This window comes from Amblyomma maculatum, chromosome 2 (genome assembly GCF_055883805.1).
Source record: "Amblyomma maculatum isolate TAMU_Amacu chromosome 2, ASM5588380v1, whole genome shotgun sequence".
NCBI lineage: Eukaryota > Metazoa > Arthropoda > Arachnida > Ixodida > Ixodidae > Amblyomma > Amblyomma maculatum.
In genome coordinates, this window is record NC_139345.1 from 62,302,880 (window position 1) to 62,329,770 (window position 26,891).

At 48.0% G+C, this 26,891-nt stretch overlaps 1 protein-coding gene across 3 annotated transcripts in view; it reads right to left on the reverse strand.

The window, feature by feature from the left end:
* LOC146198807 (tudor domain-containing protein 1-like) overlaps positions 1-26,891 on the reverse strand; it is an 81,506-nt gene that overhangs the window by 5,994 nt on the left and 48,621 nt on the right. For 2 of the 3 annotated variants that reach the window (XM_084594294.1, XM_084594292.1), the window contains 6 exons: positions 25,535-25,808; positions 20,661-20,982; positions 12,700-13,087; positions 11,658-12,083; positions 10,765-11,070; positions 7,805-8,128 (listed from right to left, as the gene is read on the reverse strand). In XM_084594294.1, coding sequence (XP_084450420.1) covers positions 7,805-8,128; positions 10,765-11,070; positions 11,658-12,083; positions 12,700-13,087; positions 20,661-20,982; positions 25,535-25,808 — 2,040 coding nt within the window. The remainder of the gene's footprint in view (positions 1-7,804; positions 8,129-10,764; positions 11,071-11,657; positions 12,084-12,699; positions 13,088-20,660; positions 20,983-25,534; positions 25,809-26,891) is intronic. The other variant, XM_084594293.1, reaches the window with a different exon arrangement.

Sequence of the window (26,891 nt, forward strand, 5' to 3'; positions counted from 1 at the left end):
TGTCATTGTCACTCGGCGACAATGTAGAGAAAAAGCACAGTAAGGCTGAGTGCAGTGTCCAGAAACAGCACTGAGAAAAACGTATTTGCATTTTGAGACCTTTAACTTTGCTACACTGCAGCTATGGTAATATAAATGGAATCGTTGTGAGGCTTCGTTCTTTATGAGAAAGGCTATATACTGAACATATAACAGTACCCTCCCCAAATACTGGTAAAAGCTTGCCACAAAGTCTAAATATACCGCCACTAGAACCAGCGTGAGAAGCTTCATTTACCACTTCATATGCCTGTGGCAGTGCTCTTCAAGGCAAACAAATACTCAAAATTACGATAAAACGGTCTTGCAATATTAATAAACCAGCACAAAGTTTAAGGCTAAAGCACAGCGGCATATTGGAATGACCTAATAAATTGGCTAATGTTCCAGAATGAAACTTTGCTACTTTGCTGTAAAGCGCATGCAGGGCCGCACGCGGGGTCCCTTGCTGGAGCTAAAGCTCGAACTTTCACACCCCTTGAGCGCAGCGACGCGATTACTTACACAATCTGCAGGGGAAAAAAAAAAAAAAAAAAAAGGAACCGTCCGCGGAAGAGGAACGCGGGCAACGGCGCCATGTCAGGCTTGCCTGTCGCCTGAAGCGACGCGATAAAAAAGCAACGAAGTTGTAGTGTCGGTGGGGACCATACGTATCAGCTGAACAGTTAAATCTATCGATGCTATCTTTGATGCCTCTGAACCGCTCGCAAACGATTATATGCCGCCGGACGTGCTGCAGCTAGGTCGAGAACACGCCGCGCGACCCTGGCAGCGCGCCGCCGCACTAGTTCTTCGACGCGCACTCGCTTTTTGATCTTGCAATGCACCAACTAGCTCAGATTTCCATTCTTCTGCACTCACTAGGCGCTTCCGTTTGAAATACACTCCCGATATCTACGTCTACCGAGCTACGTCTAAAGACCAGCACCGGCTGCGGGAACGACTGCTAACGATCGCGAAAGCATATCATAAACGAGCGAAGCAACAGCCGCGACGAAGAATGTTAAAGAAAAAAAAAATGGCAAGTCAGTCGCGCTGACCAATGGGAAGCGCGAGACAAGGGGGCGCGCTCGCGAAGCGCGCGCTCCAGCCATCAGCGTACCGGAAACGGCTTTCGGAAAACCCGCGACGGTGGTCGTTCTGTTTGAGCGACGTCATTTGGAGATGCCGCAAAATGCGCACAAAGAAACAAGCTTCAAAACAAGTCCAAGATGGCGGCGGCCAGCCAGCTGCTTCACCCGCAGCGCGCGCGGGAAGTTCGAACAATTTTCACCCCTTTTTGGCCATTTCGAGGCTCCCGTGGCGTTTTAAATGTCGATTTTACCGTATTTCCCGACCGAATTCAGTGTTGATATTTTGAAGGCTAGTGCTCAAAGGTACAAACATTCCGAAAATGCGCTTTTCTCAAAATCAATTTTTCGCCCATTTTTGACAAGACCCACGTCCCCCCTTAACCCGTGACGTCACGGGTGAGTTAAGTGGCAAGGCTTGCTAGAAGCTGCCATTCTCTATAGCCGCTGCAGCCATGACATCACGAACACATTCCTGGTAGCTGCGAACGTCGTCTGCTCGTGCGTCAATTGCGGTTCGCTGTTGTTACACAGCTCGCCGCCCTTCTCGGTTAGGCAGCCATTGCCCATCAAGTACAACAACCGAAGGGACGCAGTGATCGGCTGAACGAAGCTGCATTTACAAATATCTTTTTTATATAACGTGGTTTCAGGAGTACCAGAGTGTCGTCCGACGAGGCGTCAACAGCACTGTCAAGCACCACAAGATGGCAGCACCTCCTCGACCGCCGTAAACACCGCTGCTGTGGCCCCTCCTTCCGCATACCGTTCGCGAACGACACGGCAGATCATTAGCACCGATGTCCGAAATAAAGCGTGCTAAAATTTGTTGGCGTCTGGAATACTGAGCCAAATATCAAGTATGAAGCCCTCGTGAGGATCGCTGACCAGCAGCAAATTGCTGGTAAGAGCGATAACCGTGACACAAGCAAGCTTCTGCTCAAGCCAACTGCCGCTGGTGCATTTCGGCTAATCTGATCTGTTCGTACTAGCTCTGCGATTAATGTGTCGCCAGTTAATCCTATGATTCTTTTATTATGGCAGGATTGGATTCACAATAAGGCAGTTTCATCAGTAGACGAATTTACGACAGCGTTGATCAGTTCTAAAGCGCCGACTGCCGCGGCTTCGAAGCGAAACCATTTAGGCATAGCGACGACTAGGGACGGTCACTCACAGTGCCTCGCGTGCCCAACCCCGGCAGTAATTTGCAACGTACCTCAGCCTGCTCGCAGTATCCCGTGCTGCAAGCATTGCAAACTCATACTTTTATTACAGCTAATGCCGCACATTTTTTGACGTTCTGCTCAGCAACAAGCCGTTCAAACGATACTGCAGGCGGGACAAGGCTTCAGTACGTAGTCACTGCGCTGTCGGCTGTAATCGAAGACGTCAGGCGGCACAGTAGACACCGCATATTCTATACATCGATCTTTAAACGTGATACAGTGGGCAAATGAATAACTTTATGAAGCAGACCCACTCGTACGTTTGCCGCACTTGGGCGCCGACGAGTAGCCTCCTTCAACAGACGCCGCCATAATCTCAGTTAACGACGCAAACTGAGGTCGCCAAGCTCTGTTTGCGATAACCGCAGTTAGTGGTGTAACTATGGTTTGGTCCGCCGTGTAACATGGGCTAGTTTCGCGTAACCGCAGTTACGCTAACCGTGGTTAACCCTGCCTAGGGGTGCGCTGCGTGAACTGGCTAACTCCTGTGCAAGCGAGGACGGGTTGACGCGAGTATGCGGCAACCGGAAGTTCGTTGAATTGACGTATTTCTGGGCAGAGCTTCGAACTTGCTTGTATTCTTTATTTTTTCTTTTTATGACTCCCTTCGGCGCACGAGTTGAGAGAGAAAATTGGAAGGGTAATTTTTAATCGCCGATATCTCTGGTGTTACAGAAGCTAGATCGAAAATGTTTGCGGGAGAATGATGGGTGGTTCAATATCTATCAGTGTTATGGCATTGTTTCCCCTTCTTGGTGACCATTTCTGTGGACCTTAAAGTTTGCCTCCAAAACGCACCATTTTTGGAGCAAGGTACTTGCAATACCCAGCTGATGAAGGAATTTTTTCCGCACCCACACGTGCTGATCTTATTTGGTTTTGCTGAAAACAGCCGCCGAAGTCAGTTTCTCTTTTCATTCGTGTGCCAAGCAGTTTTTTGAATAAACACCTGCATATGTAGTGCTATCTTGTCATGTGTGCTACTTAATGAAGACAACACTAACATTCCCAGCAGAATCTGAATAACTGCACAGACACGCAAGGACACACACAGACTGCCTGCAGTAATTTTGTTGACACTTTGGGAAGAACTTAAAACCCACAGTCGAAGCAGGGTAGCTTTTGGCTATATAGCACTTTTGTTTGCTTGCTTCACTAACAAAGGCATGATGGAGGCAAGTTGTACATCACTTCAACATGTAAACAGTAACAGGTAACTGAGATGGCATCATTGTCATTGATCCTTACTAGAGGAACTGGCAACAAATGGCATGCGAGGATAATTCGGTTTCTCGGGTTATTCAAATTTTCAGGAGCACACAGCAGTACAGTAAAAGCTCGTTAATTCTAACTTTACGGGACCGGGCAAAAAGTTCAAATTATCGAATTAGAATGGCCTCAAAAAAACTGACCAGAACCATTTGTATTACGGTAAATGTACCGTATTTAGTCGCGTAACAAACTCGCTCGCATAATGAACCCACCCAGCCCAGATTTGTGCTTACGAATCTGAAAAAATATATATATATATATTAAGGGGAGACGCGGGTCTTAAAACGGTCGAAAATGGTCAAAAAGTCGATTTTGGGAAAAACTCATTTTCGGAAGGTTTGTCCTTTCGAGCATCTACAGTAAAATTATTAACGCTGAATTCGGTCGGGAAATGCGATAAAATCGGCTTTCAAAACACCACGGCAGCGACGAAATGGCCCCGAAAAGAGAGACTTTGTTCGAACTTCCCGCGCGCGCCGCCGGCGTTGCAGCCGGCCGATCGCCGCCATCTTGGGCTTGTTTTGAAGCTGGTTTCTTTGTGCGCAATTTGAGCTATTTCAAAATGGCGTCGCTCAAGCCGAGCGGCGGTTCGGGCCGGTTTCCCGAAGGCCGTTTTCGGGTCGCTGATTGGCTCGCACGCGGCGCGCTTCCCGCGCGCGCCGTTCTGCGCCTCCCATTGGCTGGTGTGACCGTCTACGTCATTTTTTCTTCTTTCTCTTGCGTTCGCCGTTGTGGCTGTCGCTTCGTGCGCGTCTGTTTCTGCGCTCGTGTTTCTCTACACGCCGTGTTTCCGCCTTGTGCCGGGAGTTTCTCTTTGCGATCGAGATGCCGGGAGACAGTCGATTGAAACCGAGCACGCAACGAGCTTTTGGAAGCCGGAAGAAACGTCCGTGGAACAAAAAACAGCAGGCAGCGGCCACCAGTGCGTCGCCGGGGCCTGCAGTGCCGGACTCGTTGGATCCGCCGGGTACATCAAGCACGCTGCCCGATGACGACACCGCGGGACCAAGTTGCAGCACGAATCGTATCTCGGATCGTGGTACACTTCGTGTTGATGCTGTGTACTATTCGTCGACCGAGCAGGCGCAGCGTGTTGAGCGATCGGCGCAAGCAAAGTCCGTTCTGTCGGAAAAGTCTGCAAACCAGCGCAAGTTTGACCTTCTTGGCGTCAGTGCGGATTACCAGACAGCTGATGCCGGTACCCAGTTCGTGATTGTGGACTTGAAGGTTTTGAACAATTTTTTCGCGCAAGCGAAGTGCGGAGCCTGCGGCGCAGGAAGTCTGCGTTTGAGCAAGGCAACAGATAAGGAGTACGGCCTTGCTGTAAAGCTGCTTGTCTGCGAAAACTGCGATTTCGAACAGAAGCAGTTCTCTTCCCCAAGAATAAGCGAAGCAGTTCTCTTCCTCAACTGTTTGCCTGGTGGAGCTCTCGTCTCCTTGGCCCCGGTCCTCACTTTCACCTCAAAAAATAAAAAAATAAAAAAAGTCAACCCCTAATTTCTCGAAAGTAACCTCTATAATTTCATCACACTTACACATTCGACATTTTTTTTTTTTTAATGTTTCCTTGGATGGAATAAGACACTTTTTGTTTTGTTTTGTAGGGAAACTGATAGGGAACATCTGAGTAACATCCGTTGTCGAAGATTCTTCCCAATATTTTCTGCACTCAGTGTCAAAACTTCAAATGAGTTTTTCTCAGCTTCATGTTTTTTGGTGACATGACTAGCCTTACGGAACTTTTCATTGGGTTTTTGTGGTGCAATTTTAATAAATCTTATACCGTTGAATTCAGAAAGGTTTGAACTGTGGAGCTATGCTATTTTTATATTGCTAAGTTGAACATATCAAATTTATTGAACAATAATGTCAGCTAATTATATTTTCGAATTGTGGGGCATCTACATAATTGAATATTTTTATACTGTGATGTACATCAATGATAATATAAATAGCATAGCTCCACATGGCAGGTCTTTGGCTACAACTACATTTTAATTGGAACGAAAAAATATTGAGGGAAACTGTCCTAACGACCCGTAAGAAATTACCAAATTAGGCTTTGGTTATTTCCCAATAACATTAGAACTAATTGAGATAGAGTAAAACTAATTACATTTTTGAAAACAGGAGGAAGAAATACATATACACACCCAATTTCGTTATTATATCTCTAAAAATAAAAATTTTCATTTTAAGACCAGTGTCTCCCCTTAAAGGCGGCAGTAGTTAGCGCCTGCACAGCGATAACTTGGCAGTGCGCTAAGATGCTGCGCAGCCGATAACGGCATTTATCTTGTGCAAGCTTCCTTTTCAGTATGTTCGCTTTAACATGCTATGAGCGACTGAGACTCTCGTGCTTCCGTCAACGACTGATGTGTGGAAGGATGGATGGCTATCTAAAAAAAAAAAAAGTTTAACGCATAGTGCCTGTTTGAGATCATAGCCTTTTATGGGCGTTGGCTGGGACCGCGACGACAGTACTTATCCCCATTTCCAAATTAACAGGGTTGGAATTAGAGTGTTTAGTTGCGAGCTACGGAGGTTGCGCAGAAGAGAGAGCAGGCAGCCACCGCCACGCGGCCATGCACTGACCATGCCAGGGCCTCCGTCCCCTCCCTCCAATGCAGCCGGCCGCCGCGCCGGTCATGGCGCCATTTAAGTTTTACCCACTCTTCTATGGTTTCACCTGGTTCCATCTTCTGTCCCTGTTTTGGACGTGCGCAGCCTCTAATTATGCCTCCCGATCGCGGAGGTGTTTCTTTACTTTTTTTTTTTCTTGCCGCATGATGTGCACCAAGCCGGCCAGATGCGGCCGCACGTAGTTCGAATTATCCGTAGCGGAACTGACTCGCGTTCGAATAACCGGGCTTCTTTATACACAGATCTCTACGGAGCTTGGCCGGACCAAGTAGTGTAGTTCGAATTATCGAAGTTTGAATTAACGAGCTTTCACTGTATTTTCCCACCACAGGAGTGTTCTATCATCTCGCCCAAAAACACTGATTCACAAATAATTTTTTTTTCTCAGTGCTCCAACTAACTACAATGAAAGCTTATTAACCCTTTTCAGTCAACTGTCAAGACATCACTAAGCAGAAAAGCATGCATCTGGTCTGTATGTAAAATGGCGCACTATCTGGTTGACATCGTAGCTTGCAAATATCATATAAATGCGTGCAAGGGCCGCACGCCCTATTTCCTGAAGCAAATATTAAAAAAAAATAATAATAATAAATTCGTGTAAGAGCCACCCACAAACTTTCCACGACCCACACGGGAGTAGCCTTCACAATGCACATGCACAAGAGCTTCCAGATTCCACCCATGGATGGCGCCCGAAGTCAAGGGTCATCATCATCATCATGTTTTCCCTCTGCTGTGAGCTTCCACAATCCATATCGGTATCTGTATCACCAGCCTGGCTTTGTTTTGAGACTGTCAAAGGCATGTGACGTGAGTAGTGGTAGAGTGTGGTGTGGTCGCATGCTACAACCCCTGGAAGGCTGCAACCCCTTGACGTCAGCATCAATCGGATTTTTAAGGTTGAGTTCCGAAGATGGCAAACGGCAATCACGACAAGACGCCAACCGGACGGCTTAAGAAAGAGGGCACCGCTTGCGACTGCTTGGCTGAATTTTGTCTGTGTCGAACTCAGTGTCTATGAACATTGTATCCCGTAGTTTCATGGTGGCCGGGATTTCAAACAGTTTAGACGGACTCTATGCAACGACTTATGGGGTGAACGTGCACCACAGCACAGCACCAGCTCGGAGTCTGAAAACTCCGCGAGTGACCATTGATTGATACATAAATGCCGCACATTCATTGATCGGTTATGTCGTGTGTATGGGCTGCACCGCGAAAATAGGGCCTCGAATCTGAAAAAAGTGCAGCCCTTACACGCGTTTATAGGGTAGTCATATGGGTTTCCTCCTGAAGGAAAACTAACAGAGCCTAGATTCTGAAATGCTGAAACATCAGAACTGACAGATTTCTGGAAATGGGCACTGTTCATGAACTATCCAGCCTCAATTTCACAACAAATCTCCACATCATCAAAGTTTTCTATAAAAATCCTAGGAACTTCGTAATATTTCACTATAACTTTAAATACTGATGGAGGGGCCAAGTTGAGAAGCTCCAAAATGGCAATTTTTTAAATAGTTATTTTCGCTGTGAAGAAGTACATACCATAGAGCCATCTACTGAGACCACGCGGGCACGGTACCAGCTCTCATCTTCCGGGTAGAGGGCCAGCACACACTGGTTGACAGATGGTGCTTCAGTGAACCTGTAGCCGGGGTCCCGTCGAGACTTGTTGGCCAGTACCTCTGTGATCTTCACAAGGCCTGGGGCACGGACAAGCGGCTGGATGTACACTAGGTTGCCTTCTGCTGCTACAATAACAGCCTCGAACGGACTCTTGGGAACGGGACAATCAGCCACGCTCACAAGAGGCTGGCCCACAGCAGCAGGCGATTTCGGTGGTTCATCCTGCGGTGCTGGAACAGAATCCTGCAGCAAGACAAAAGTAACAGTGCAGGTTAGTACCCAAGACCGGTGCTCAAAAGGTCCAATTCTTAGGGTGATGTTTGATAGGAGCAGGCCTTACAGCAGAAAAAATTTAAAATGAAATTTTGAACGACCTCTGGCGGCATGAATTATCTACACTTATGTTATACAGTCTACTTGCACAAAGGACGGTCATACAATACCCTAGTGCGGAGCAATGGGATGCAATGCTGGCCAGCGACCGCTGTGAAGACCAACGAGGTCTGATACAGTGTGCTCTACGGGCGGCGGAAGCAAGTGGAGCTCTGGAATAAGGACACCAACCAATGCTGAAGGCTCCACAAAAGGAGCAACCGCGAAGAATACCCTGATCAAATAAAGTTATTCAATCAATCAATCCGCTGTGGCTTTTACAGTGCCCACTATGAGTGGAATCAGAGAAAGCACTAGATTGGCCATAGAGGTACCGCCTGTACCTGCTCTTGGTCCCCCAGCCATCATTGCCTTAAAGGTCCCCAGAAAGGGGTCACCAAGAAGGGTAAACAACGCCATAACACTGATAGTTATTGAACCACCCATCATTCTCCCGCAAAAATTTTCGATCTAGCTTCTGCAACACCAGAGATATCGGCGATTAAAAATGACCCTTCCAATTTTCCCCCTCAACTCGTACGCCGAAGGGAGCCATAAAAAAACAAAGAATACAAGCAAGTTCAAAGCTCCGCCCAGACATACGTCACTTCGACGAACTTCCGGTTGCCGCGCGCTCGCTCGCTGGCGTACCGGGCGTACTCCGCCAACCCGTCCTCGCTTGCACACGCCTGAGGAGCTCGCCAGTTCGCGCAGCGACGGTTAGTGTAACCGCGAACCCGTGGTTATCCTATGTTACACGGCGGACCAAACCATGGTTGCACCACTAACCGCGGTTACCGCAAACCGAGCTTGACGACCTCGGTTTGCGTCGTTAACCGATGTTATGACGGCGTCTGTTGACGGAAGCTACTCGTCGGCGGCCGAGTGCGCGAAACGTACGAGCGGGTCTGCTTCACAAAGTTATTCATTTGCCCACTGTATCACGTTTAAAGATCGATGTATAGAATATGGTGCCTCCTGACGTCTTCGATTACGGCCGACAGCGCAGCGGCTGCGTACTGAATTCTTGTCTTGCCTGCAGTATCGTTTGAACGGCTTGTTGCCTAGCAGAACATCAAAAAATGCGCGGCCTTAGCTTTGAAAGTACACGAGTTCGCAACGCTTGCTGCACGGGATGCCGCGAGCAGGCTGAGGTACGTTACACAATTACCGCGGGGGTGGAACGTGCGAGCGCGGCGAACGCCGGCGCCGTGCGTGACCGTCCCTAGTCGTCGCTAGGCCTATTGTTTCGCTTCGAAGCCGCGGCGGTCGACGCTTTGGAACATGATCAACGCTGTCGTAAATCGCCTACTTATGAAACTGCCTTATAGTGATTCCTATCCTGCCATAGTAAGATAATTATAGGATTAACTCTGCCGACGCATTAATCGCAGAGCTAGTACGAGCAGATCGGATCAGCCGAAATGCACCAGCGGCAGCTGGCTTGAGCAGAAACTAGCTTGTATCACGGCTATCGCTCTTACCAACAATTTGCTGCTGGTCAGCGATCCTCACGAGGGCTTCATACTTGATATTCGGCTCAGTATTCCAGACGCCAACAAAGTTTAGCACGCTTTATTTCGGACATCGGTGCTAACGATCCGCCGTGTCGTTCGCGATCGGCATGCGGGAGGAGGGGCCACAGCGGCGGTGTTTACGGCGGTCGAGGAGGTGCTGCCATCGTGCGGTGCTTGACCGTGCTATTGACGCCTCGTCGGACGACACTCCGATACTCCTGAAACCACGTTGTATAAATAAGATATTTGTAAATGCAGCTTCGTTCTGCCGATCCCTGCGTCGCTTCGGTTGTTGCACTTAATGGGGCAATGGCCACCTAACCGATAAGGGCGGCGAGCTGTAACAGCCCGCACAGAGTTCGAGCAGCGTACGAGCAGACGACTTTCGCAGCTACCGGAAGTGTGTTCGTGACGTCATGGTTGCAGTGACCGCAGCGAATGGCAGCTTCTAGCAAGCCTTGCCAGTCAACCGACCCGTGACGTCACGGGATTAGGAAATAGTTCCATGCGACACCGCCAAGCGACATTTCCTCTGCCCGCGAATTTAAAAAAACGCTGTTTTTAAAAATTAATTCTAAATCGCTGGCTTTGTTCCAAGGAGTTATACTTTGCGTTAATGCTCAAAAGGATGTGTTCTACACACTGAACACGTTTATCAGTGGTTTCTTAAGGGCCGTTTCCGTGGACCTTTAAGAAGCGGGCTTTTCGTATTAGCGCCGGAATTACACAAGCACTGCTTGTCCCGCATTCCCATAGTTCTTCCCTGCTTTCAAGCACTACTAAAACAAGGGCTGTGGGGAGAGCTGTGTTTGCCACGTCTCGGCGTCTGCCCCGCTAAGGTGCAGATAGCACAGGGGCATGGCGTACTCTCAACTGTGATGGCTTCGTAAGGTCGTAAATGCTCCCTGTCATGGCAGGTTTATCATGACGAAATTTTTGCGCACAAACTCCTGCACAACCGAAGTAATAATAAAAAAAAAAGTATTTTACCTTGTGTGGTGCACGGCTGACCAGGTCATTGAGGCAAGTGCCATCCTTGCGCTCCAGTCGAACAATGGGCAGACCAGCCAGCGTGGTGTCCACCTGCATGGCTGTGAAGGGCTCCTGCTGAAGCAGAGCTGCCAGCCGGGGACTTTCAATAGGCACATTCTGAGGCACCACACAGAAGACAAAGAGTGGCTTCTCTGCAAAGCTTGGTGGCAGTGGGCGCAGCGAAGCTGCTGGCAGCTGCTCCCCATTGCCAAAGTCTACGAACAGCACCAGGTAAGTTCCGTCGGAGGTCTGCTCACTCATCACCTGCACACCAGAGAGCAGCAGTATAGTACTTCTTGAAGTAATCATCCCTGCATTGTAAGTCTAAACATCAGCACGTATCATGCATGAGCAATTTCCACGCATGCTCCAATTCACCCCCACAAAGAGACAATGTTGAAGCAAGTGTGTATTGACAAAACACAGACAGCACAGAAAACAGGCAGTTCCTTTTTTTTTTTCCTGCACATAATTTTCATACCCATGGTGGCAGCTACAGAAAACAGAAGAAAGCCACCAATGTATACCAGCCACTCTCACTAGAAAAAGTATGGCACCCCAAGTAAAAGTATACTGATATGTGACAAAGCAGGACCATCAGCGGCTCATTTGGGCAAACTGCAAGTCACAGAGCACGAAATTACTGCAGTTCATAACTGTAAAGGTGGCAGTCTGATTGGGTGCATAAAAAGAATAAGCAGCTACATCTAGCTGTTTCCAAGTTTGTAATTTTAAGGCATCTGCAGGTCTGAACATCACCTTCCGCAAACCCAGAGGTAATTTTCAGTGACAGAATAGTTAGCCATCACTACTGAAGGGAGCATGCTTGAGCACAAGAGAGAAAATGGTACCTGGCCTCGATACCAAAGGGAATCCTCGCTGAACAAAGCACAGACGTAGTCCCCCTTGGAGTACTTTGCGGTGCTGGGCTCGGGGCTCTGGCGCTTGACCCAGGTGTTCAGTGCCCTCATCATGTTTTGCAACTCCTCAGTCAAGCTCTGCTGCTGTAGAAAGAGCCCGTCTGGTGTCCTCCACACCAGAGACATGTCAGCCTTGTCAGATGGGAACTTCCGCTGGGGCATATGCAGAACCTTCGCATCCACATTTGACTGGCGGCTTGGTGCACGCTGGGCAAAAGTGGGAGCAGGCTCAGTTCGGGTAGAATCAGCAGGGGTGGGCTTGGGAGAAGTGGGCTTGGGAGAGGTTGGAGCGGGGGCAGGCTCAGTGGGCTTGGGAGAAGTTGGAGCGGGGGCAGGCTCAGTGGGGGAGCGCTGGGCCTGAGGAGAAGGTGTGATGCATTGCATATTGGTGACCTACAGCTAAATGGCGAATGGCGAGACAGCCAGTCTGAACAGCCTCATTTACTGACAACATAACCCTGGCAACCTGTTTACTCCTTCCACTAGGTAAAGTACACTCACAGAGCAACTTCATGGACTTCGTTAATTTGAACTTTTAATAGCAAGCTACACTGAAAAAAAAATAAAAATAAAAATAAATTACCTGGACCATTTCCCAATTTCCCAGGTCCAACCAAGCCTGAAAAATTGGTCCACAGCTCCACCATCCCGCTCACATCCCGGGTAGTGGTGACACTTTCCGTCGTCCGTGTGCCCAAACTTGCACCCTCTTAGCCCACTTTTCTATGCTGACGACCTTAACAGGAACAGCACACCATGAACTTACCTTAAGTGGAGACTAAAAAAGCTGAAAGCCTAGCCAAGCCAATCAGTTTGAATTCAAGATGGTCGCCATTACAACAATGAAGTGTAATTAATTTCGTGCAAGTCTGAATTTTGGAGTTCATAAAAATTGGTCGGCTACTGTGCTGCATAGCTTTCCATGCTTGTCAGTTATCGCAATAATTCACAAGGCAACGCATAAACTTCTTACAGGAGCCGATGGGCCGGATGAAGTTTTCGCAGATGGTTCAGAGACCAGGCCAGCGTACCAGGGCGCCAGAGTCACCGCACCCAATGACTTCCCGTCCGCATCAGAGGTAGCAGTGCCCCGAGCTGTGCGACCTTCAATCGACTCAACTGTGAATGAAACCAGCTGCCTCGTTCTGAAAAATGTGGGGTCCGAGGAGTCAACACGCACTGCCACGCCTGGGACATCCCTGTGCTCCGAAGCCATGGGGAAAAGGGCTGTGTTGCTCTCTTCATTGCCGTAATCCACGTAGCGCACAGTATGCTGATCGGCCGTCTTCTCAGTCACATAGGCACGATACCAATGACCATCATCGTTGGATTTAGAGCCAACAAAGTCTCCAACGGTCACCCTGCAGAGATGAAAACAGGGAGAACAAGCATGGTGAAACATTCCCAATGAAGAACAAGGGCAGAAATTTTTCTCTCTCCGACGCAAGAATCAACGATTGCAATTTGGACATATTACAGCTAGACAGCCACTGTGCACAAGAGCTTTAAACAGCAGGTAGTTCTTTTTGAAAACTGCACTTTTTCCTTTTAGCTAGTTACTAGCCAGTAACTATAGTGGTGAAAACCACAGGCACAAAACTACCCAATGTCACAACATATAAAATTAAATCCCGCAACCAGAGAGGCTCAGTAGATATACTATAATCCAAGCATAACATCCTAGTACAGTAAACCCTCGTTAATATGAACTCGCATATCTCGAAAAATCAGTAAAGTCGAAAGTTTTCCACGCCGCGCCTACACCTCCCATAGGTGCTATGTATTAGCTCCCGTTTATCTCGCGCATTTGTCGGGCGTAATGCTGATATCTCAAAATTTTGACGGGAAGGACCGAAGGCAAAGATCATTACCGAAAGGTAATACGTGCTCCGAGCGAGCGCTTTGTTCTTACCATGTGCCGAATACGGCCATGTTCAAAGAGCGAAATCGACATCCCCGCGGATGCAGAAGTTTTTCGTCTGCTGTACTGAGTAGCCTAGGAGCAGCCACGTGAGCGCCGCCCGTGCGTGGGGGCTGATGGGTCTTATCGGGCAGTCAGTTCGGCGTGATTCATTCGTTTGGTCAGCTGCACTTCGCACATGCATACTGTCAAGAGCGATTTTGTGATTGTGCAGTTCTGTTTCGTTGCGCTATGCGCACAAAACACTGACTGATCTTTGTTGTTGTGTATGTGGTGTGCGTAACGATGTCCTGCTGCAAGCAGTGCAAACCTCCGACGCTGGAGAAAAAAAAAGTCTCGTTAATCAACGAAGTTGACAAAGAAGGAAGGTCCAAAACAAGCATCACCAAGGAATTTGACATCCCCTTGTCGGTGCTCTCGGCAATATTAAAGAAAAGTCAAAGGTTTTGGATGGTTTCAAGCAAAGCTTCTCAAGCAAGCGGAAACGAATTTGGGCCTCAAAATTCCCGGAGGTCGAAGTAGCACTGATGCTGTGGATCCAGAATGTCAGGGCAGCCAATCTGCCCATGACCACCCAAATGATGATGAAAAAGGCAAACGCTCTGGCATTGCAGTTGGGCCACACAGACTTCAATTGCAGCCATGGCCTCGAAGACAGTTCTTGTTCAAAGCGGCCCCGTTGATGAAGGGACTGCTGACAACTGGTGGAATCATCGACTCGCTGAGCTGCAAGAGGTTTATGCAGAAAAGGACATCTTCAACCTCGACAAAGCAGCACTGTCCTTTAAGATGCTGCCTAGCCGCACATACAAGCCGAAGAGAGAAGCGTGCAAAGGCACTAAGCAGCTCAAAGACAGGGTGACGATACTTTTTGGAGCCAACTCTATCGGTGATGAGAAGCTGCTGCTGCTGCTTGTTATCGGCAATCGGCAAGTCACTCAATCCAACGTGCTTTCGAAATGTACGGCTCCAGAGAGATGCGCTAAAACATATCCTCTGGGAGTGCAGCCACTCCCCAGGTTACAATTTATTCAAGGACGCAGAAGCATAGGAGACCGCGCTTCATAGTGAAGACCCGGCAACGCAGGCCAACATTGTCCGTCTGGCAACCGAAGCGGTTCGCCGCTTTGTCTACTAAACCCTGCCCCTTAGGGCGACATCGGGCTTCCTGGACGCCTGCGAGCGGTACCGGAACTCCGGTGTCACCTCTTCCGAACAAAAAATTTTTCGCCACCACCACCGAGAGATGAGACTTATTGCGCCAATAAAACGGCCTGGATGACTGCGGCACTCTTTGGAGAGAGTGCACATGCTTTTGATCACAAAATGGCGAAGGACAGCAGGAAAGTGTTGTTCGTGGCGGAAAACTGCCCTGGCCATACAAAATCGACCACATGGAGGCAGTTATGCAGGAGTAATACGACGTCCGTGCTCCAGCCGATGGAACAAACAGTCACTGAGGTTGCTCGCAAATTCTATAGGAAGTGCCTGCTGCACCGAATTTTGTGCTCTTATGACAGCGGTAAGAAGTATGAAATAGATTTACTGGGTGCAGTCCACCTGATCGCCAAAGCCTGACGACAAGTTCGTCCACTGATGACTGCGAATTGCTTCGTGCACGCAGGCTTTTTGCGCAGCGAGAGATCACTCGAGCTACTAGACACTGACGAGCTCAGTGACTGTGATAAACCTTGCGACAAAGTTTGGAAAGCTACTGGTAGCGCCAGAGATGCCGAAGTTGACGACATCACTTTTTTTAAATAGTATCCGCTATATGAAGCGGGCGTGCCTGTTACCGGAATGCTGTCCGATGCAGATATCAAAATGGCAGTCAGGTTGATGACGAAGAGTCTATTGGCCTCGAGATCGAGCAGAGTCGCCACTTAGCGGCATAGTGGCAAACCCTACCCAGTGTGGATGCATTTTCGCGTCGCGTGCCAACCCGCAGCGATTTAAGTCACGCGTGCAGCGTGTACAAGGGTGCCTTTTGTTTATTTCGCGATTCCTGTGCGCTTCTGCTTACTTATCTGCCTCTTTCATTACCCCACGCTCCATTAAAAAAAAAAAGTACTTGCTCATATCAAGTGTGTAACGCTGGAGAGGACACATCATCAGTTGCGGTTTTCGGCGCTTGAGATTCTTTGGCAAGCGGTGTCTCAAACGAAGGGCTGCTGTCAGTAGACGCAGTGACAAAGCAAAACAGGTTGCTGCCGTCAATACAACTTAACACAAACGCTCAATAATCGTATATTCCTGTTTCTGTTTGGAATACCGCAACTACTGAAACATGCGACCGCAGACTGCAGAGACATCTGCCGTCGCTTGTGAGGACACAGTCGCGATCATCATATGAGCCACTGCAGCCGTTGGTCGTCGGAAGCAGTGCAGAGATGCCGCACATGGAGAATGCCATGTCTGTTGGTAGTCTATACCAGGCATCGTTGACCCATTGAGCCACTTCGCCCAAAGAAGCTCGCTTCAGCCTCCCTGTTGGTGTCTTTGGGTTTTCTTGCTGGAGCCACTCGTTGCAGAATGCACCGATGCGGTCTTTGAATGGCTCGTTCAGCGCCACATCCAGTGGCTGAAGAATAGGTGTCAATCCGCCTGGAATGATGACCAGATCACATCACATCCCGTGTCCGCTACCCCTTTTTTCACACGGTCGTTTATATGGCCGCGGAATGAGTCCAGGATGAGCATGCTGCGGGGCTTCAGCAGTGCCCCCGGACGCCTGCACCACACAGGACGAAACCATTAGAGGACCATTTAATGATTTAATGATCCCTTCTCATTCACCCGCACAATGACTTTTGGCAGGAACTTTTCCTTCGTCGAGATCGTTTTCCTCTTGAACACAAGGAATGGCGGCAACTTGTGCCCATATGCCGTACAGCATAACATGACCGTGAAACGGTTGTGCGTGTTGCCCGTGCCACTTGGTGTGACATTCCTAAAGCAGAAGCAGCAAAGGCGCTGCCGCATTAGCCACATAGATTTGCCTGCAGTGTTGGAGCATGATGCTTTGTCAGCAACGGTTGCTCATTGTCATGGCAGACGTTTCTCTCCCACCAGTTTATGTTCTGTTATCGTGGAACTATCGCGCAGTTTGCCAAATTGCGACTACATACCCCGTCGGGGTGGCGTAGTGGTTAGGGTGCTCGACTACTGTGCCCAAGGACGCGGGATCGAATCCCGGCCTCGGCGGCCGCTTTTCGATGGAAGCAAAAAGCTAGGTGCCCGCGTGCTGTCCGATGTGCTGTCCCAGGTGGTCGAAATTTCCGGAGTCCTCCACTGCGGCATCTCCTATAGCCTGAGTCGCTTTGGGACGTTAAACCCCAAAACCAAACCAAATCAGAACTAGGAAAAGCGCAGTAAGCATTGCGAATTTTTACCACTGCAGCACCTTTGTTACATGTAGAGTTTTCATATGCATGGGCTTCAGTGGGAGTGGCACTGGGGTGCATTATATTCTGGCTCATTTTATGAACACACAATCACCAGTCATTTCTTAGAGAACTACAGTGGGATTTAAAGGTAATGCAACTCATGCATAAATTTCATGCAAAAAAGGATGTTTGTGAACATCATAGCGCAAGCAGCACAGTAAACGGGAGCACTTAGGCTTGTGTGTCTGGAACAAAATATCAGTTCCGTTAATGTTGATATAGTTGGTGTAGAGCTAAACATTGGTGTCACAAAATGTAAATGCCTGATATACCGTATCTACTCCATAATGCTCGCACCCTCAACATTAGGCGTCAAAAATTGGAATTTCTTTTTACTGTCATAATCATCGCACCACTAATACAGTCGAGCCCACTTATAACGGCCCCACTTAAGACGAACTTTCGCTTATAACGAACGAGACCGGAGAGACCGCCAAAATATACATTACTTCAATGGCACAAGATTGCACGTATAACGAATGTCCATGAGCACTGCCGATCGGTTACAGCGCACGGACGACGTAAACCCGGTTGGTTGGTTGGTTGGTTCATAGGAAGGGAAAGGCGCAGTATCTGTCACACTTGCTCTGTGGACACCTGAACCGCGCCGTAAGGGAAGGGATGAAGGTAGGAGTGAAAGTGGATAGAGAGAAAGGGGGGCCGTAGTGGAGGGCTACGGAGTAATTTCGACCACCTGGGGATCTTGGGGATCTTTAAACCCGGCGCCCCGATACGAGATAACGATGGGCTCCCATCCCTTTTGGTCTGTTTTCGCAATCCTCCTCGCAAGCGAGCTACTCTTTGCTCGCCGACGCGCGCTGCCTACGAGTGTCGGCGTGTGGCGTATTCGCTGAGTGGCTGGGCGAGTTTGACCGCGACATGCAGAGGCAAAGCAGGCGCGTGCTGCTGTTGCTCGACAATTGCTCAGCGCACCACGTGCAAACGTCTCTGACGGCAGTGACTGTACTTTTCCTGCCGCCCAATACCACTTCTAAAGTGCAGCCTCTTGATTTGGGCATAATACGCTCCTTTAAGGCATCGTATAGGCGCCGCATTGTGCAGCGCTTGCTCATCGCCGTTGACCGTCCGGCCGCTAACTTGCCGCTACGAGTTTCATTGTATTCAGCCCTTGAGATGGTGAAGGCGGCCTGGGCGGAGGTGACGACCGCTTGCGTGCGAAACTGTTTCCGCAAGGCCGGCTTCGTCGACGCAGTACCGGACGTCGGGCCTGATGCCTCCGATGATGATGATTCCGGCGGCGATTTGTGGCAGCGCGTCGTCGACTCCGACATGGGAGGCCCTGGCATTGGTTAGCAGGATTTTATTTCTGCGGACGAAGACGCAGATATTGCGGAACCGTGCACGGACGAAGGCATCGTTTCTGAAGTGCGGGCCGAGAGCGACGCGGAATAATCAGATGAAGATGAAACGTCTGAGCCAGCACCCGTAAGCACATCTGTAGCAATGGGCTATAAGAGGGCCTCAGACAACTTGTCTATGCCAAGGGACTCGGCGAAGAGCACGCTAGTGCTTTAAATAAACTGGAGACCGCCTTCATCGCATCTGCACTGCAGAAACAGACGAGCATCACAGACTTTTTTGCTAAGAAATAAATTTCGTGTTTTGACCGCCAACTTTTTTTCTTTTCTCTTTTTTAGTTTGTGGTCCAGTTACTACGAACTTCGGGATATAACGAACGGACGCCGCGAGACGCTCAGGTTCGTTATAAGCGGGCTCGACTGTATCAGGAAACAACTCCCAACATTTCATTCTTTACTCTACTGGCTATCTAACCATGCCCTAATTTTAACTTTTTAACAACCCATTATTTCAAAATTTAGGCCTTAAACAATTGAAGTCTATTACTAATTACCTTGCAAGCTAATTGGGTTACAGGAAAAAGGATTGCATATTTGAAATCAGCATGAGAAATTCAATAAGGCGTCACTTTTTATTAAAATTGGTCAAAAATAACAAAAATAGCTCTGAGAACACTACAGCCTAGCCAGATGATCGCCGAGCTGCCAACTTGAGCGGAAGCGGGCAGCTTCAGCTGACTGTCTCTACTATGAAACAGCATCATCAAAGAAAAACCAATGACCATTACTCAGCTGGAGCATTCTGAAGCTGCAAGCAAATTTTTTCGCATAATTGAGCATAAAAGATGCTTTAAAAACATTGTATTCAATTTTTTGCAGTTTTCTCAGTTTGACCATTTTTGCCACTTGGCAACCTACTGACAAGCCTATCTCAACTTCTACACGTGCAATTTTGGTCCCTTTTGTGTTGTTTCGTAGCTCCATAGTTGTTGATTGCAATAAGGGCTTGAGATGGTGGCTAGGGGCAAGCACAAAATTTTTGTCTCCTAAAATAATTTTAACAAAAATTTCAGTTTTTCAACCACAAATTTGGTTGATCACAACTTTTGCACTAGAGGAGCCAGAAGCTGGCCGTTACCCTTGTTGCACTCCTAGATCCTTCTAAAATATATTGGTATGGAGCTTTTGAGCATCCGTACAGCAGTTTTCTTTAAAACCTTATCAGAAACTTTGTTCATAAAATATTACATATAGACGAAAGTATTCTCTTTTTGCAAAATTGATTTCATATTGAGATCACCATGTAGACATACATATACCTACAAATTTTCAAAGCTGCAGCTTCAATATTAAAAATTCTTCTTCAAAGACCTTAACTCGAAACTCTGCTTATCTCAAGCTTTTCCCCCGATTTTACAACTTCGAGTTAACGAGGATTTACTGTACAACATTCTCAAGCAGGCTGCAAAGATGACGGGTCTCCATTTATTTTTGATATTAAGTATCCATTCCACACAGTAAACACCAAAGGCATGCTGTTTGCAGCTGCAGAGAGTTACACGTCTGGCAAAGCTGCACAACATAAACATGACCGTCCTACTCGGGTGCACACAAGCACTTTTGCTTGGTGCTGTGCTTCAATGTTTTAGTTTCAGTGCAGAAGTCATGGTGCATCGTCAAAGGAAGGCAGATCACAGTAAAATATTGTTGATACTAATTTGCAAAATTTCCCGGCCGGAGTGCAAGCAGATGCACGTGTATAGCTTGGGTGCATGCGGGTCACTCATATGTTCCGCTTAACACTTGGCATTTGCCTTATCAGCAGCCCGGACGGAGGAGACCACCATTTCCATAGACCCATGCTCCATTTTATTTTGGGGGCACTAGTAGAGGTCAACTGCCACTGCTGTAAGCCACTACTTGGAAGAAGTTCACTTCAGAGTATCACTGTAGTTATGAGCACATCCGGAATAATCCCCTCTAGCTATCAGACCTTCCAAGAAAAAAAAAGAACAAAGAGTCTATTACACTCTTATTACTACTTCCCTTATTACACTATTACACTCTTGTAACTTTGTAACTACCCTGTAAGTTTTAGCGTAAAGTTTCTGCCCAACAGAACAAAAAGCAAAAAGCCTTCAACACACACTACAGAGCATCTCTTATGACGCACTTTGCCAACAGCAAATGTAAAACAAGAACAGACTGCAACACACTTGAGCACTGGTTGTAAATGCCCTGCACTTACTCGTGCGCCCTGTTCTCGCCACCGAGTTTGGTGCCGTCGATGAGAAGCGCCTTTTCTACCTTGACCAAAGGTTCGGCCAGTTCCTGCATAAGGCACAGGCACCACACCACACCTTTTGAAGACACTGTGACTTGCATGGGCAACTTGTCTCCAACTTTGACCAGCTCCAACACGGTGCGCAAGCGCTCAGGCTGCTGGTCAGGCATCGTGCCAGGTGCCATTGCTGCCGAGGCTGTTGTCGCAGCAGCTGTTGGGCCGGCTGCTGCTTTAAAGTCAACAGCAAGACCATTGGCCACCAGTTGCTCGTTGAGACTCTGGCCACCTGCAGAGGAAAGCAGAGGCTTGCAACAGGCAATGGGCCCCCACACCTGCACCTTACACACAGAGCTCTTCACCTCACCTGGCCTGATGGCATTAGCAGTGAGGCTACCAACCAATTGCAATCTGAAGCAAATTTTGCGGCATGAAAATTTCCAATATCTAGAGCACTTTAGAGTGCAGGAATGTTGATCAAAGAGCAGTCTGGATGACAAATTACTAATCGGGAGCATTTTGGAGCAATGAAGCAGCAATTTAGAAGCAATTTGCTTCGACTATTCAGATCTCTTAGGTTGGCAAACGATGCTTGAAAAGTTCTTGAGAAGTGATACAAAGAGTGCTACATCATAAGTTTGTCATTGGCACAGAATCACACCTAACAGGTCCTTAATTAGTTTTACAAAGCATAATTAGAGACAGACATACAGATTATGAGAGGTCTGAACTACCAGAAGTGCACTTTAACATGGCTCAAGACTAATCTGAATTTGCTTTAAAGTGCTCTAAAATGTGCAAAAAAACAAGTACTGTATGTATAAAATAAGGAAGAAAAGTACACTGATATGTTTACTCAATCAGAGATTCTCAACCGGTTCCACAGGTAAAGCAAATATTGCACTGGTTGCAAAAGGGTAAAACCACATTATTGGAACCTTGTGAAAACGAAGAAGAAAAACAGTCAAAATAAATAATATGAGGTCAAATCGTTGAAAGCCAGCAAAAATAACTTGCAAAAAAAAAAAAGGTTTCATATCGCAGCAAATAATTAAATTTACTAATGAAAAAATAAGCAAGGGTTGTCGGCCTCTGAGTGAAAACCGCGGAAAAAAACGGGGGGGGGGGGGGGGGGGGGGGGCATTTCTTTCACAATGTGCTAGGTGCCAGTCCAGAGGTAGATGCTAGCCCCAATTTCTTTCACAGCGACACCAGGTGAAAGCCTACTTAAGCGCTGTAAAAAAAAATGTCGTGTGCGATTCGAACTGTTATTGGCGAGAAAGGAGTACTTTCCGATGCCAGCGCCTTAGACAACTCAACCACCCCCGCATCTTATCATGCCACATGTGTGAGTCATTCCGTTTCAACACCACTTTCCTTCGGTCACCAGGTACGCTGAAGCAGTTGGAACCAAAACTAGAGAGACCTCACTCCTGCCTAGACGCCCTGGCGCGGTGGTGTGTGGCTCGAATTGCACGTAGCGAAATCGAGTCTCGTTCAAATTAGCTGGCAATATTAATGCCTGGACTTCCGTGGAACTTGACCGGACCAAAAGTGCAGCTCTATTATCCAGAAATTAAAATTATTAGGGTTCAAATTAACAAGCTTCTACTGTATTGCCGGCGTTGTTCTGTTTTTTTTTGTTTTCTCAAATGAAGTCGTTCTGATGGTTTGTGGAGATTCACAATCCCCTTCCTCCATTATAAAGCCCGCGCGTAATTAACACGCGTGATAACGCGCACTGGCAGAGAGGTTTACGGAGGAGAGGGCATGCTGGCCACCCCCTGCCGCCTCCCGGGCCTGCAGCGACGCTGCCGCGGGCTTCCCTCTTTCCTGCCCGCGCAACCGGGAGACCTCCTCTCCCGTTCCGTGCCGAGGAGTGCGACTGTAGCAACTCGCTCGGGGTTATTCGGCGAATGGGCGCGCACGCACGCGGTTCACGATTTCCGCCGAGGAGACCACCGCCGTCACCGAGAATCGCCCATTGACCGTAGGCACTTACCGCAACGGGATGTGAGCGAGAAGCCGTGTCAGGTGAGAAGACTCTTCCTCTCACCTCCCTGACGCGCTTCCTTATTAGGTGGTTTTTATTTCACCCTCGTACGCGGCGTTCTCTCGCTACACGGTGGTTGTTCTTGATTGCTATTCTCCTGCCGTGTACTTGATCACAATAAACTCTGTTCGAGTACGTAACTCTGGCTCGAACCCGCCGCAGTAGCGACTTCTCGCACCGCGGGTTGGGGGTCACAGCTCTGTCTGCTAGGGCTGGCACGTCGGGGCTAGAAGGTGACTGTAGCGTCTAGCCCCCCCCGTGGCGCATTCTCTTTGCGAGATTAACCCCCATAGGTTATGTCATTTATTACGCTCGACACTTAGTGGTTCCTCAAACCAGCCTCACTGCAATGACATGCCTGCATCTCTAACCAGCAGCAGTCACAGAATCCGCGAGGCTGGAGGTCTTTCTGTAGAGGGTAGCTCCATTAACAAACTGTAGCACTGTGGGAATCCTGCATGTTTTCACGTTTTCACCTTTGAGCACTCCCCATGCACCCCGTAAGCACGACTTCCGAAGGAAGAGGGAGCCTCTGCAAGCTGGAGGAACGTTGTGCATTGCCACCTACTGCTACTGTCCCATTAGCGGTTGACTCAAATGCTGCTGCAGGACTGCTTCAGACAGAACAGAACCCGAGAGACAGAACAGAACCAGAAAGGATGTCGGATCAGACAAGGGTAGTTCCAAAAGTGTTCCTGCTGCCATTTTTCCTCCAGCTGCTATATGTGCTGAAGTAGTTTAGAGCTCTCAAAATGCCAAAACATCATGCAAAAAAAAAAAAAAAAAAAAAAAAAAAAAGATAACAAATCTGTTTTCTAAAAATCTCATTTTAAGCATGTATATGAATTCAACTCTCAATTAAAAATGTCCAAGTCCAAATAAAAAGTTGTGTGCGACCAATGGACGAACTAGCCATTTTAGTCCCGCACAAAATCTCACTTCCTCCACCGCGCTTTGACTCTTGGGTGCACCAAGTTACCGTGCACAATCGCCCATCATTTCACCTCTTTTTCTGAAGCATGCTTTCGGGCAGCCAAATGGTCCACCTTGACTGCGGATGAAAGTGCCTACAACAAAGTGAGCAGTCCCTCTGAAGCAACGGTGAGAGTCAAGACTGACAGTGACAATCGGCAGGTCTCCCCGACTGTGGTGGCAGCAGGAGTGCGTGACTATGCTGACGATGTGCTCTCTCCCCTGACTACCCCCCCACCCCCCCTTCCCCGCCCCAATTCATATTGTTGCGAAGATGATGATCGGCAGTTGCGCAAGAGGAGCCCTCGCGCTAGGCCAGCCATTAAATCATCCTTCACACTGTTGCCATGTTGTGCTGTTTTCTTGCTTGCCGCCACGTAACATTTTTGATTGGAGCTGCAATATACGTCATCCCCATCCTCACTTTGGAGCGTGGCCGCCATCCGTACACCGGGACCACCGACCGAGAGCGCGGGGACATCGCCGTGCAGCTTCGCCCCTGCCCAAACCCAAATAGCCGGAACTACCCCTGCCCGCTCCCAGCCCGAAGGCGCTCACGAACTGACCAGAGACGAGGTCAGAGCAAGGACCCGAAAGACACGAACACGCAACCCTCACCCTGCCCAGCCACCCGACGCGACCTCGAGCCATCGGTCCCATGGACGCTTTGGTGGCGGATGGCTAAGAGCTCCAGAGGAGGAGTATCACTCAAGCATCATTGTGATCATCGTCATCGTAGTGGCAAGCACATCATTCTCTATCTTTTCTTGAACATCCTCACAGTCACGTCACCACCGACATCAGCCAATGTGATCGCGAAACACACTGCGTGTTTGACTTCGCGTAACAGATTGGCATAAGCTTGCCTAGAACTTACACTCATAGACTGCAAGATAACTTTAGATCTAAGATCAGTAGCTTTGGAATCTATAAAGAAAAACACTATTGTGTGGTAAGTTTCACGAGACTCTAGCCATAAATAAAAATTTTTAGTCCTTGTGGCAGCGTCAGAAAAACTTGAAAGCGACTTTCAAGTGAAAGTGGCACATGAAATGCCTCGAAGTTTTCATGAGCTGATTTCAGTGATGTCTATGTTCTTGTGTTCACCAACAACTGGGCTGCATACAAAAGCCTCAGTTTTTTTCCACATGTTGAAAAGATAAGTGGCAGTAAAACAAATGCAGACTTTCTTAGGTCCCTTTTTCTGTCAAGTGGAAGTTTACAGCAACATACAATTTTCTTTTTTTGTTTACAACCAGCAAGATGTATTTATAGAAATTTTCCTAGGCCAAGGATGTGCAATGGACCTTTGGAAAAGTCTGTATATTCTTAAAAAACTATTGCCATAATGGACCATATGGAATCACTTATGTTATTCTGCCATATCTTTTCTCATAGGTGAGACCTTTGAAATCAAAATGCGTATTCGAAATCAGCATTCTATGCTGCATCCACACATACTACTAAGTTTCAACAAGATATGTTGAGAAATAAAGCAACTGTTTTCAAGATCACTAACTATCCCCCCTCAAAACCGAAAATAACTGAAATTTCCTACCCTTGGTGTGGCATCTGAGATCCCCACCCAACAATCAACGTCGATGCATGCTATTTACTTGCACAGTCTGCCCGTGATGGCGACAGCCGTATTTTGTTTGTGGGTCTCTTCTAACTGCTAAATGCTCTGCTTTCGCCGAACGAGACCCCTTTACAATCATAACATGGCACCCAATCTACGCAGGAAACCTCCACCATCAAACGATGCCGCCAGTAGCTAGTGTCAGTACAGCAGTAGGAACCCTCCACGGACACGAACCTTTCTTAGAAGCCAGTTCCACATAGTGTAGGTCCCCAGACTGCTTGTGGACAGTGGCGACCACTGGGCCTGCTTGGAACATGATGGCCAGCATTGCAGTTGCGTCCGTGGTCCAGCCAGCAGCGGCAGATGCAGGGCGCACCCCATGCAGCCGACAGAGCGCAGCTTGTGCCGGCAGTTGTACAAAGAACTCCGGAAGGGGACGGATATTTTCGGGGGCCACGGTGCCCATGTTGCCATAGTCAATGAAGTACACCCTGCACACTGATGATCCCTGGAAGAAGAAGGAAAAGAAGGAAAACTTGCGAGGCCATAGCCCCTGCAGCCCCCTACAACAGAGACTAAAAGGAAACCAAACATGACACTGCAGTTCAGCAGCTCTAATGTTACGTCATGAAAAACAGAGCAGTTCTTTGTCATTATTTGCTGATCTGTCCCCACTCAGATGTTCACGCTCAATAACAAGGCTTGCTTTCAGCAAAAAAGTCTTTAAGCACACTGCACCAATTTATCAACCCTTCATATGGCAGAGAGCCACATTTTGTCCCACTAGCTTCAAGCCCCAGCAAAAAAAAAGCAGTAGTGCGCCTATGTACTATATTTTTGCATGCTATTTAAATAACACTACCAAATTACATGCATTGCATTCGGCTTTCTGGTATATAGGCTAACTACGGCCATCATGCGCCAAACACAGGGTTGGTTTGGTTTGCTTTGTGGGGTTTAACGTCCCAAAGCGACAGGGTTTAGGATATGCGCTAAAAATACTTTTTCATAAAAAAGAGTTCACTTAGAAGGTCTGCATTGTTTATGAAATCAAAAGCACGTGAAAATGAAGGGGCAATTTCTTCTAGCAGGAGGCTTAAAGGGACACTGCAGCGGTTTTCCAATGTGCCAATAATACAGATTCCTTAAACAGATTATTTGTTAATCATGCCTGTGAACTTATTTTTTTGATTGTGCATAAAATGCCTACCCAATCGCAGACTTAAAACGTGCAATTAAAATCTCTCGCGCCCCGCGCGACTACTACAGAGGAGGAAAGCGGGGAGAGAAAACCTCGCTTTTCCGCCCGTCGTGACGTCACTTTGAGGAGCCGGAGGTATTCAAAGCCAACGGAGGGAGCTTGTGGTGTGCGCTGTTCCTCGCCTTGCGTGCGTTGTGGACGTACAAAACACGTCAACTTGATATTGTGCACCTGATACAACTCTACTCTGCATGTGTTCGGATGCACAAGCAGCTGTGGCCACGATGTTGTCTTCTATGGTTTGCTACATGAGCATTGTTGGGGTGTCCGGATTCACAACATACTGTCGACGACCGATTTTTCGGACACTCCATTTTTCGGACATGCTTG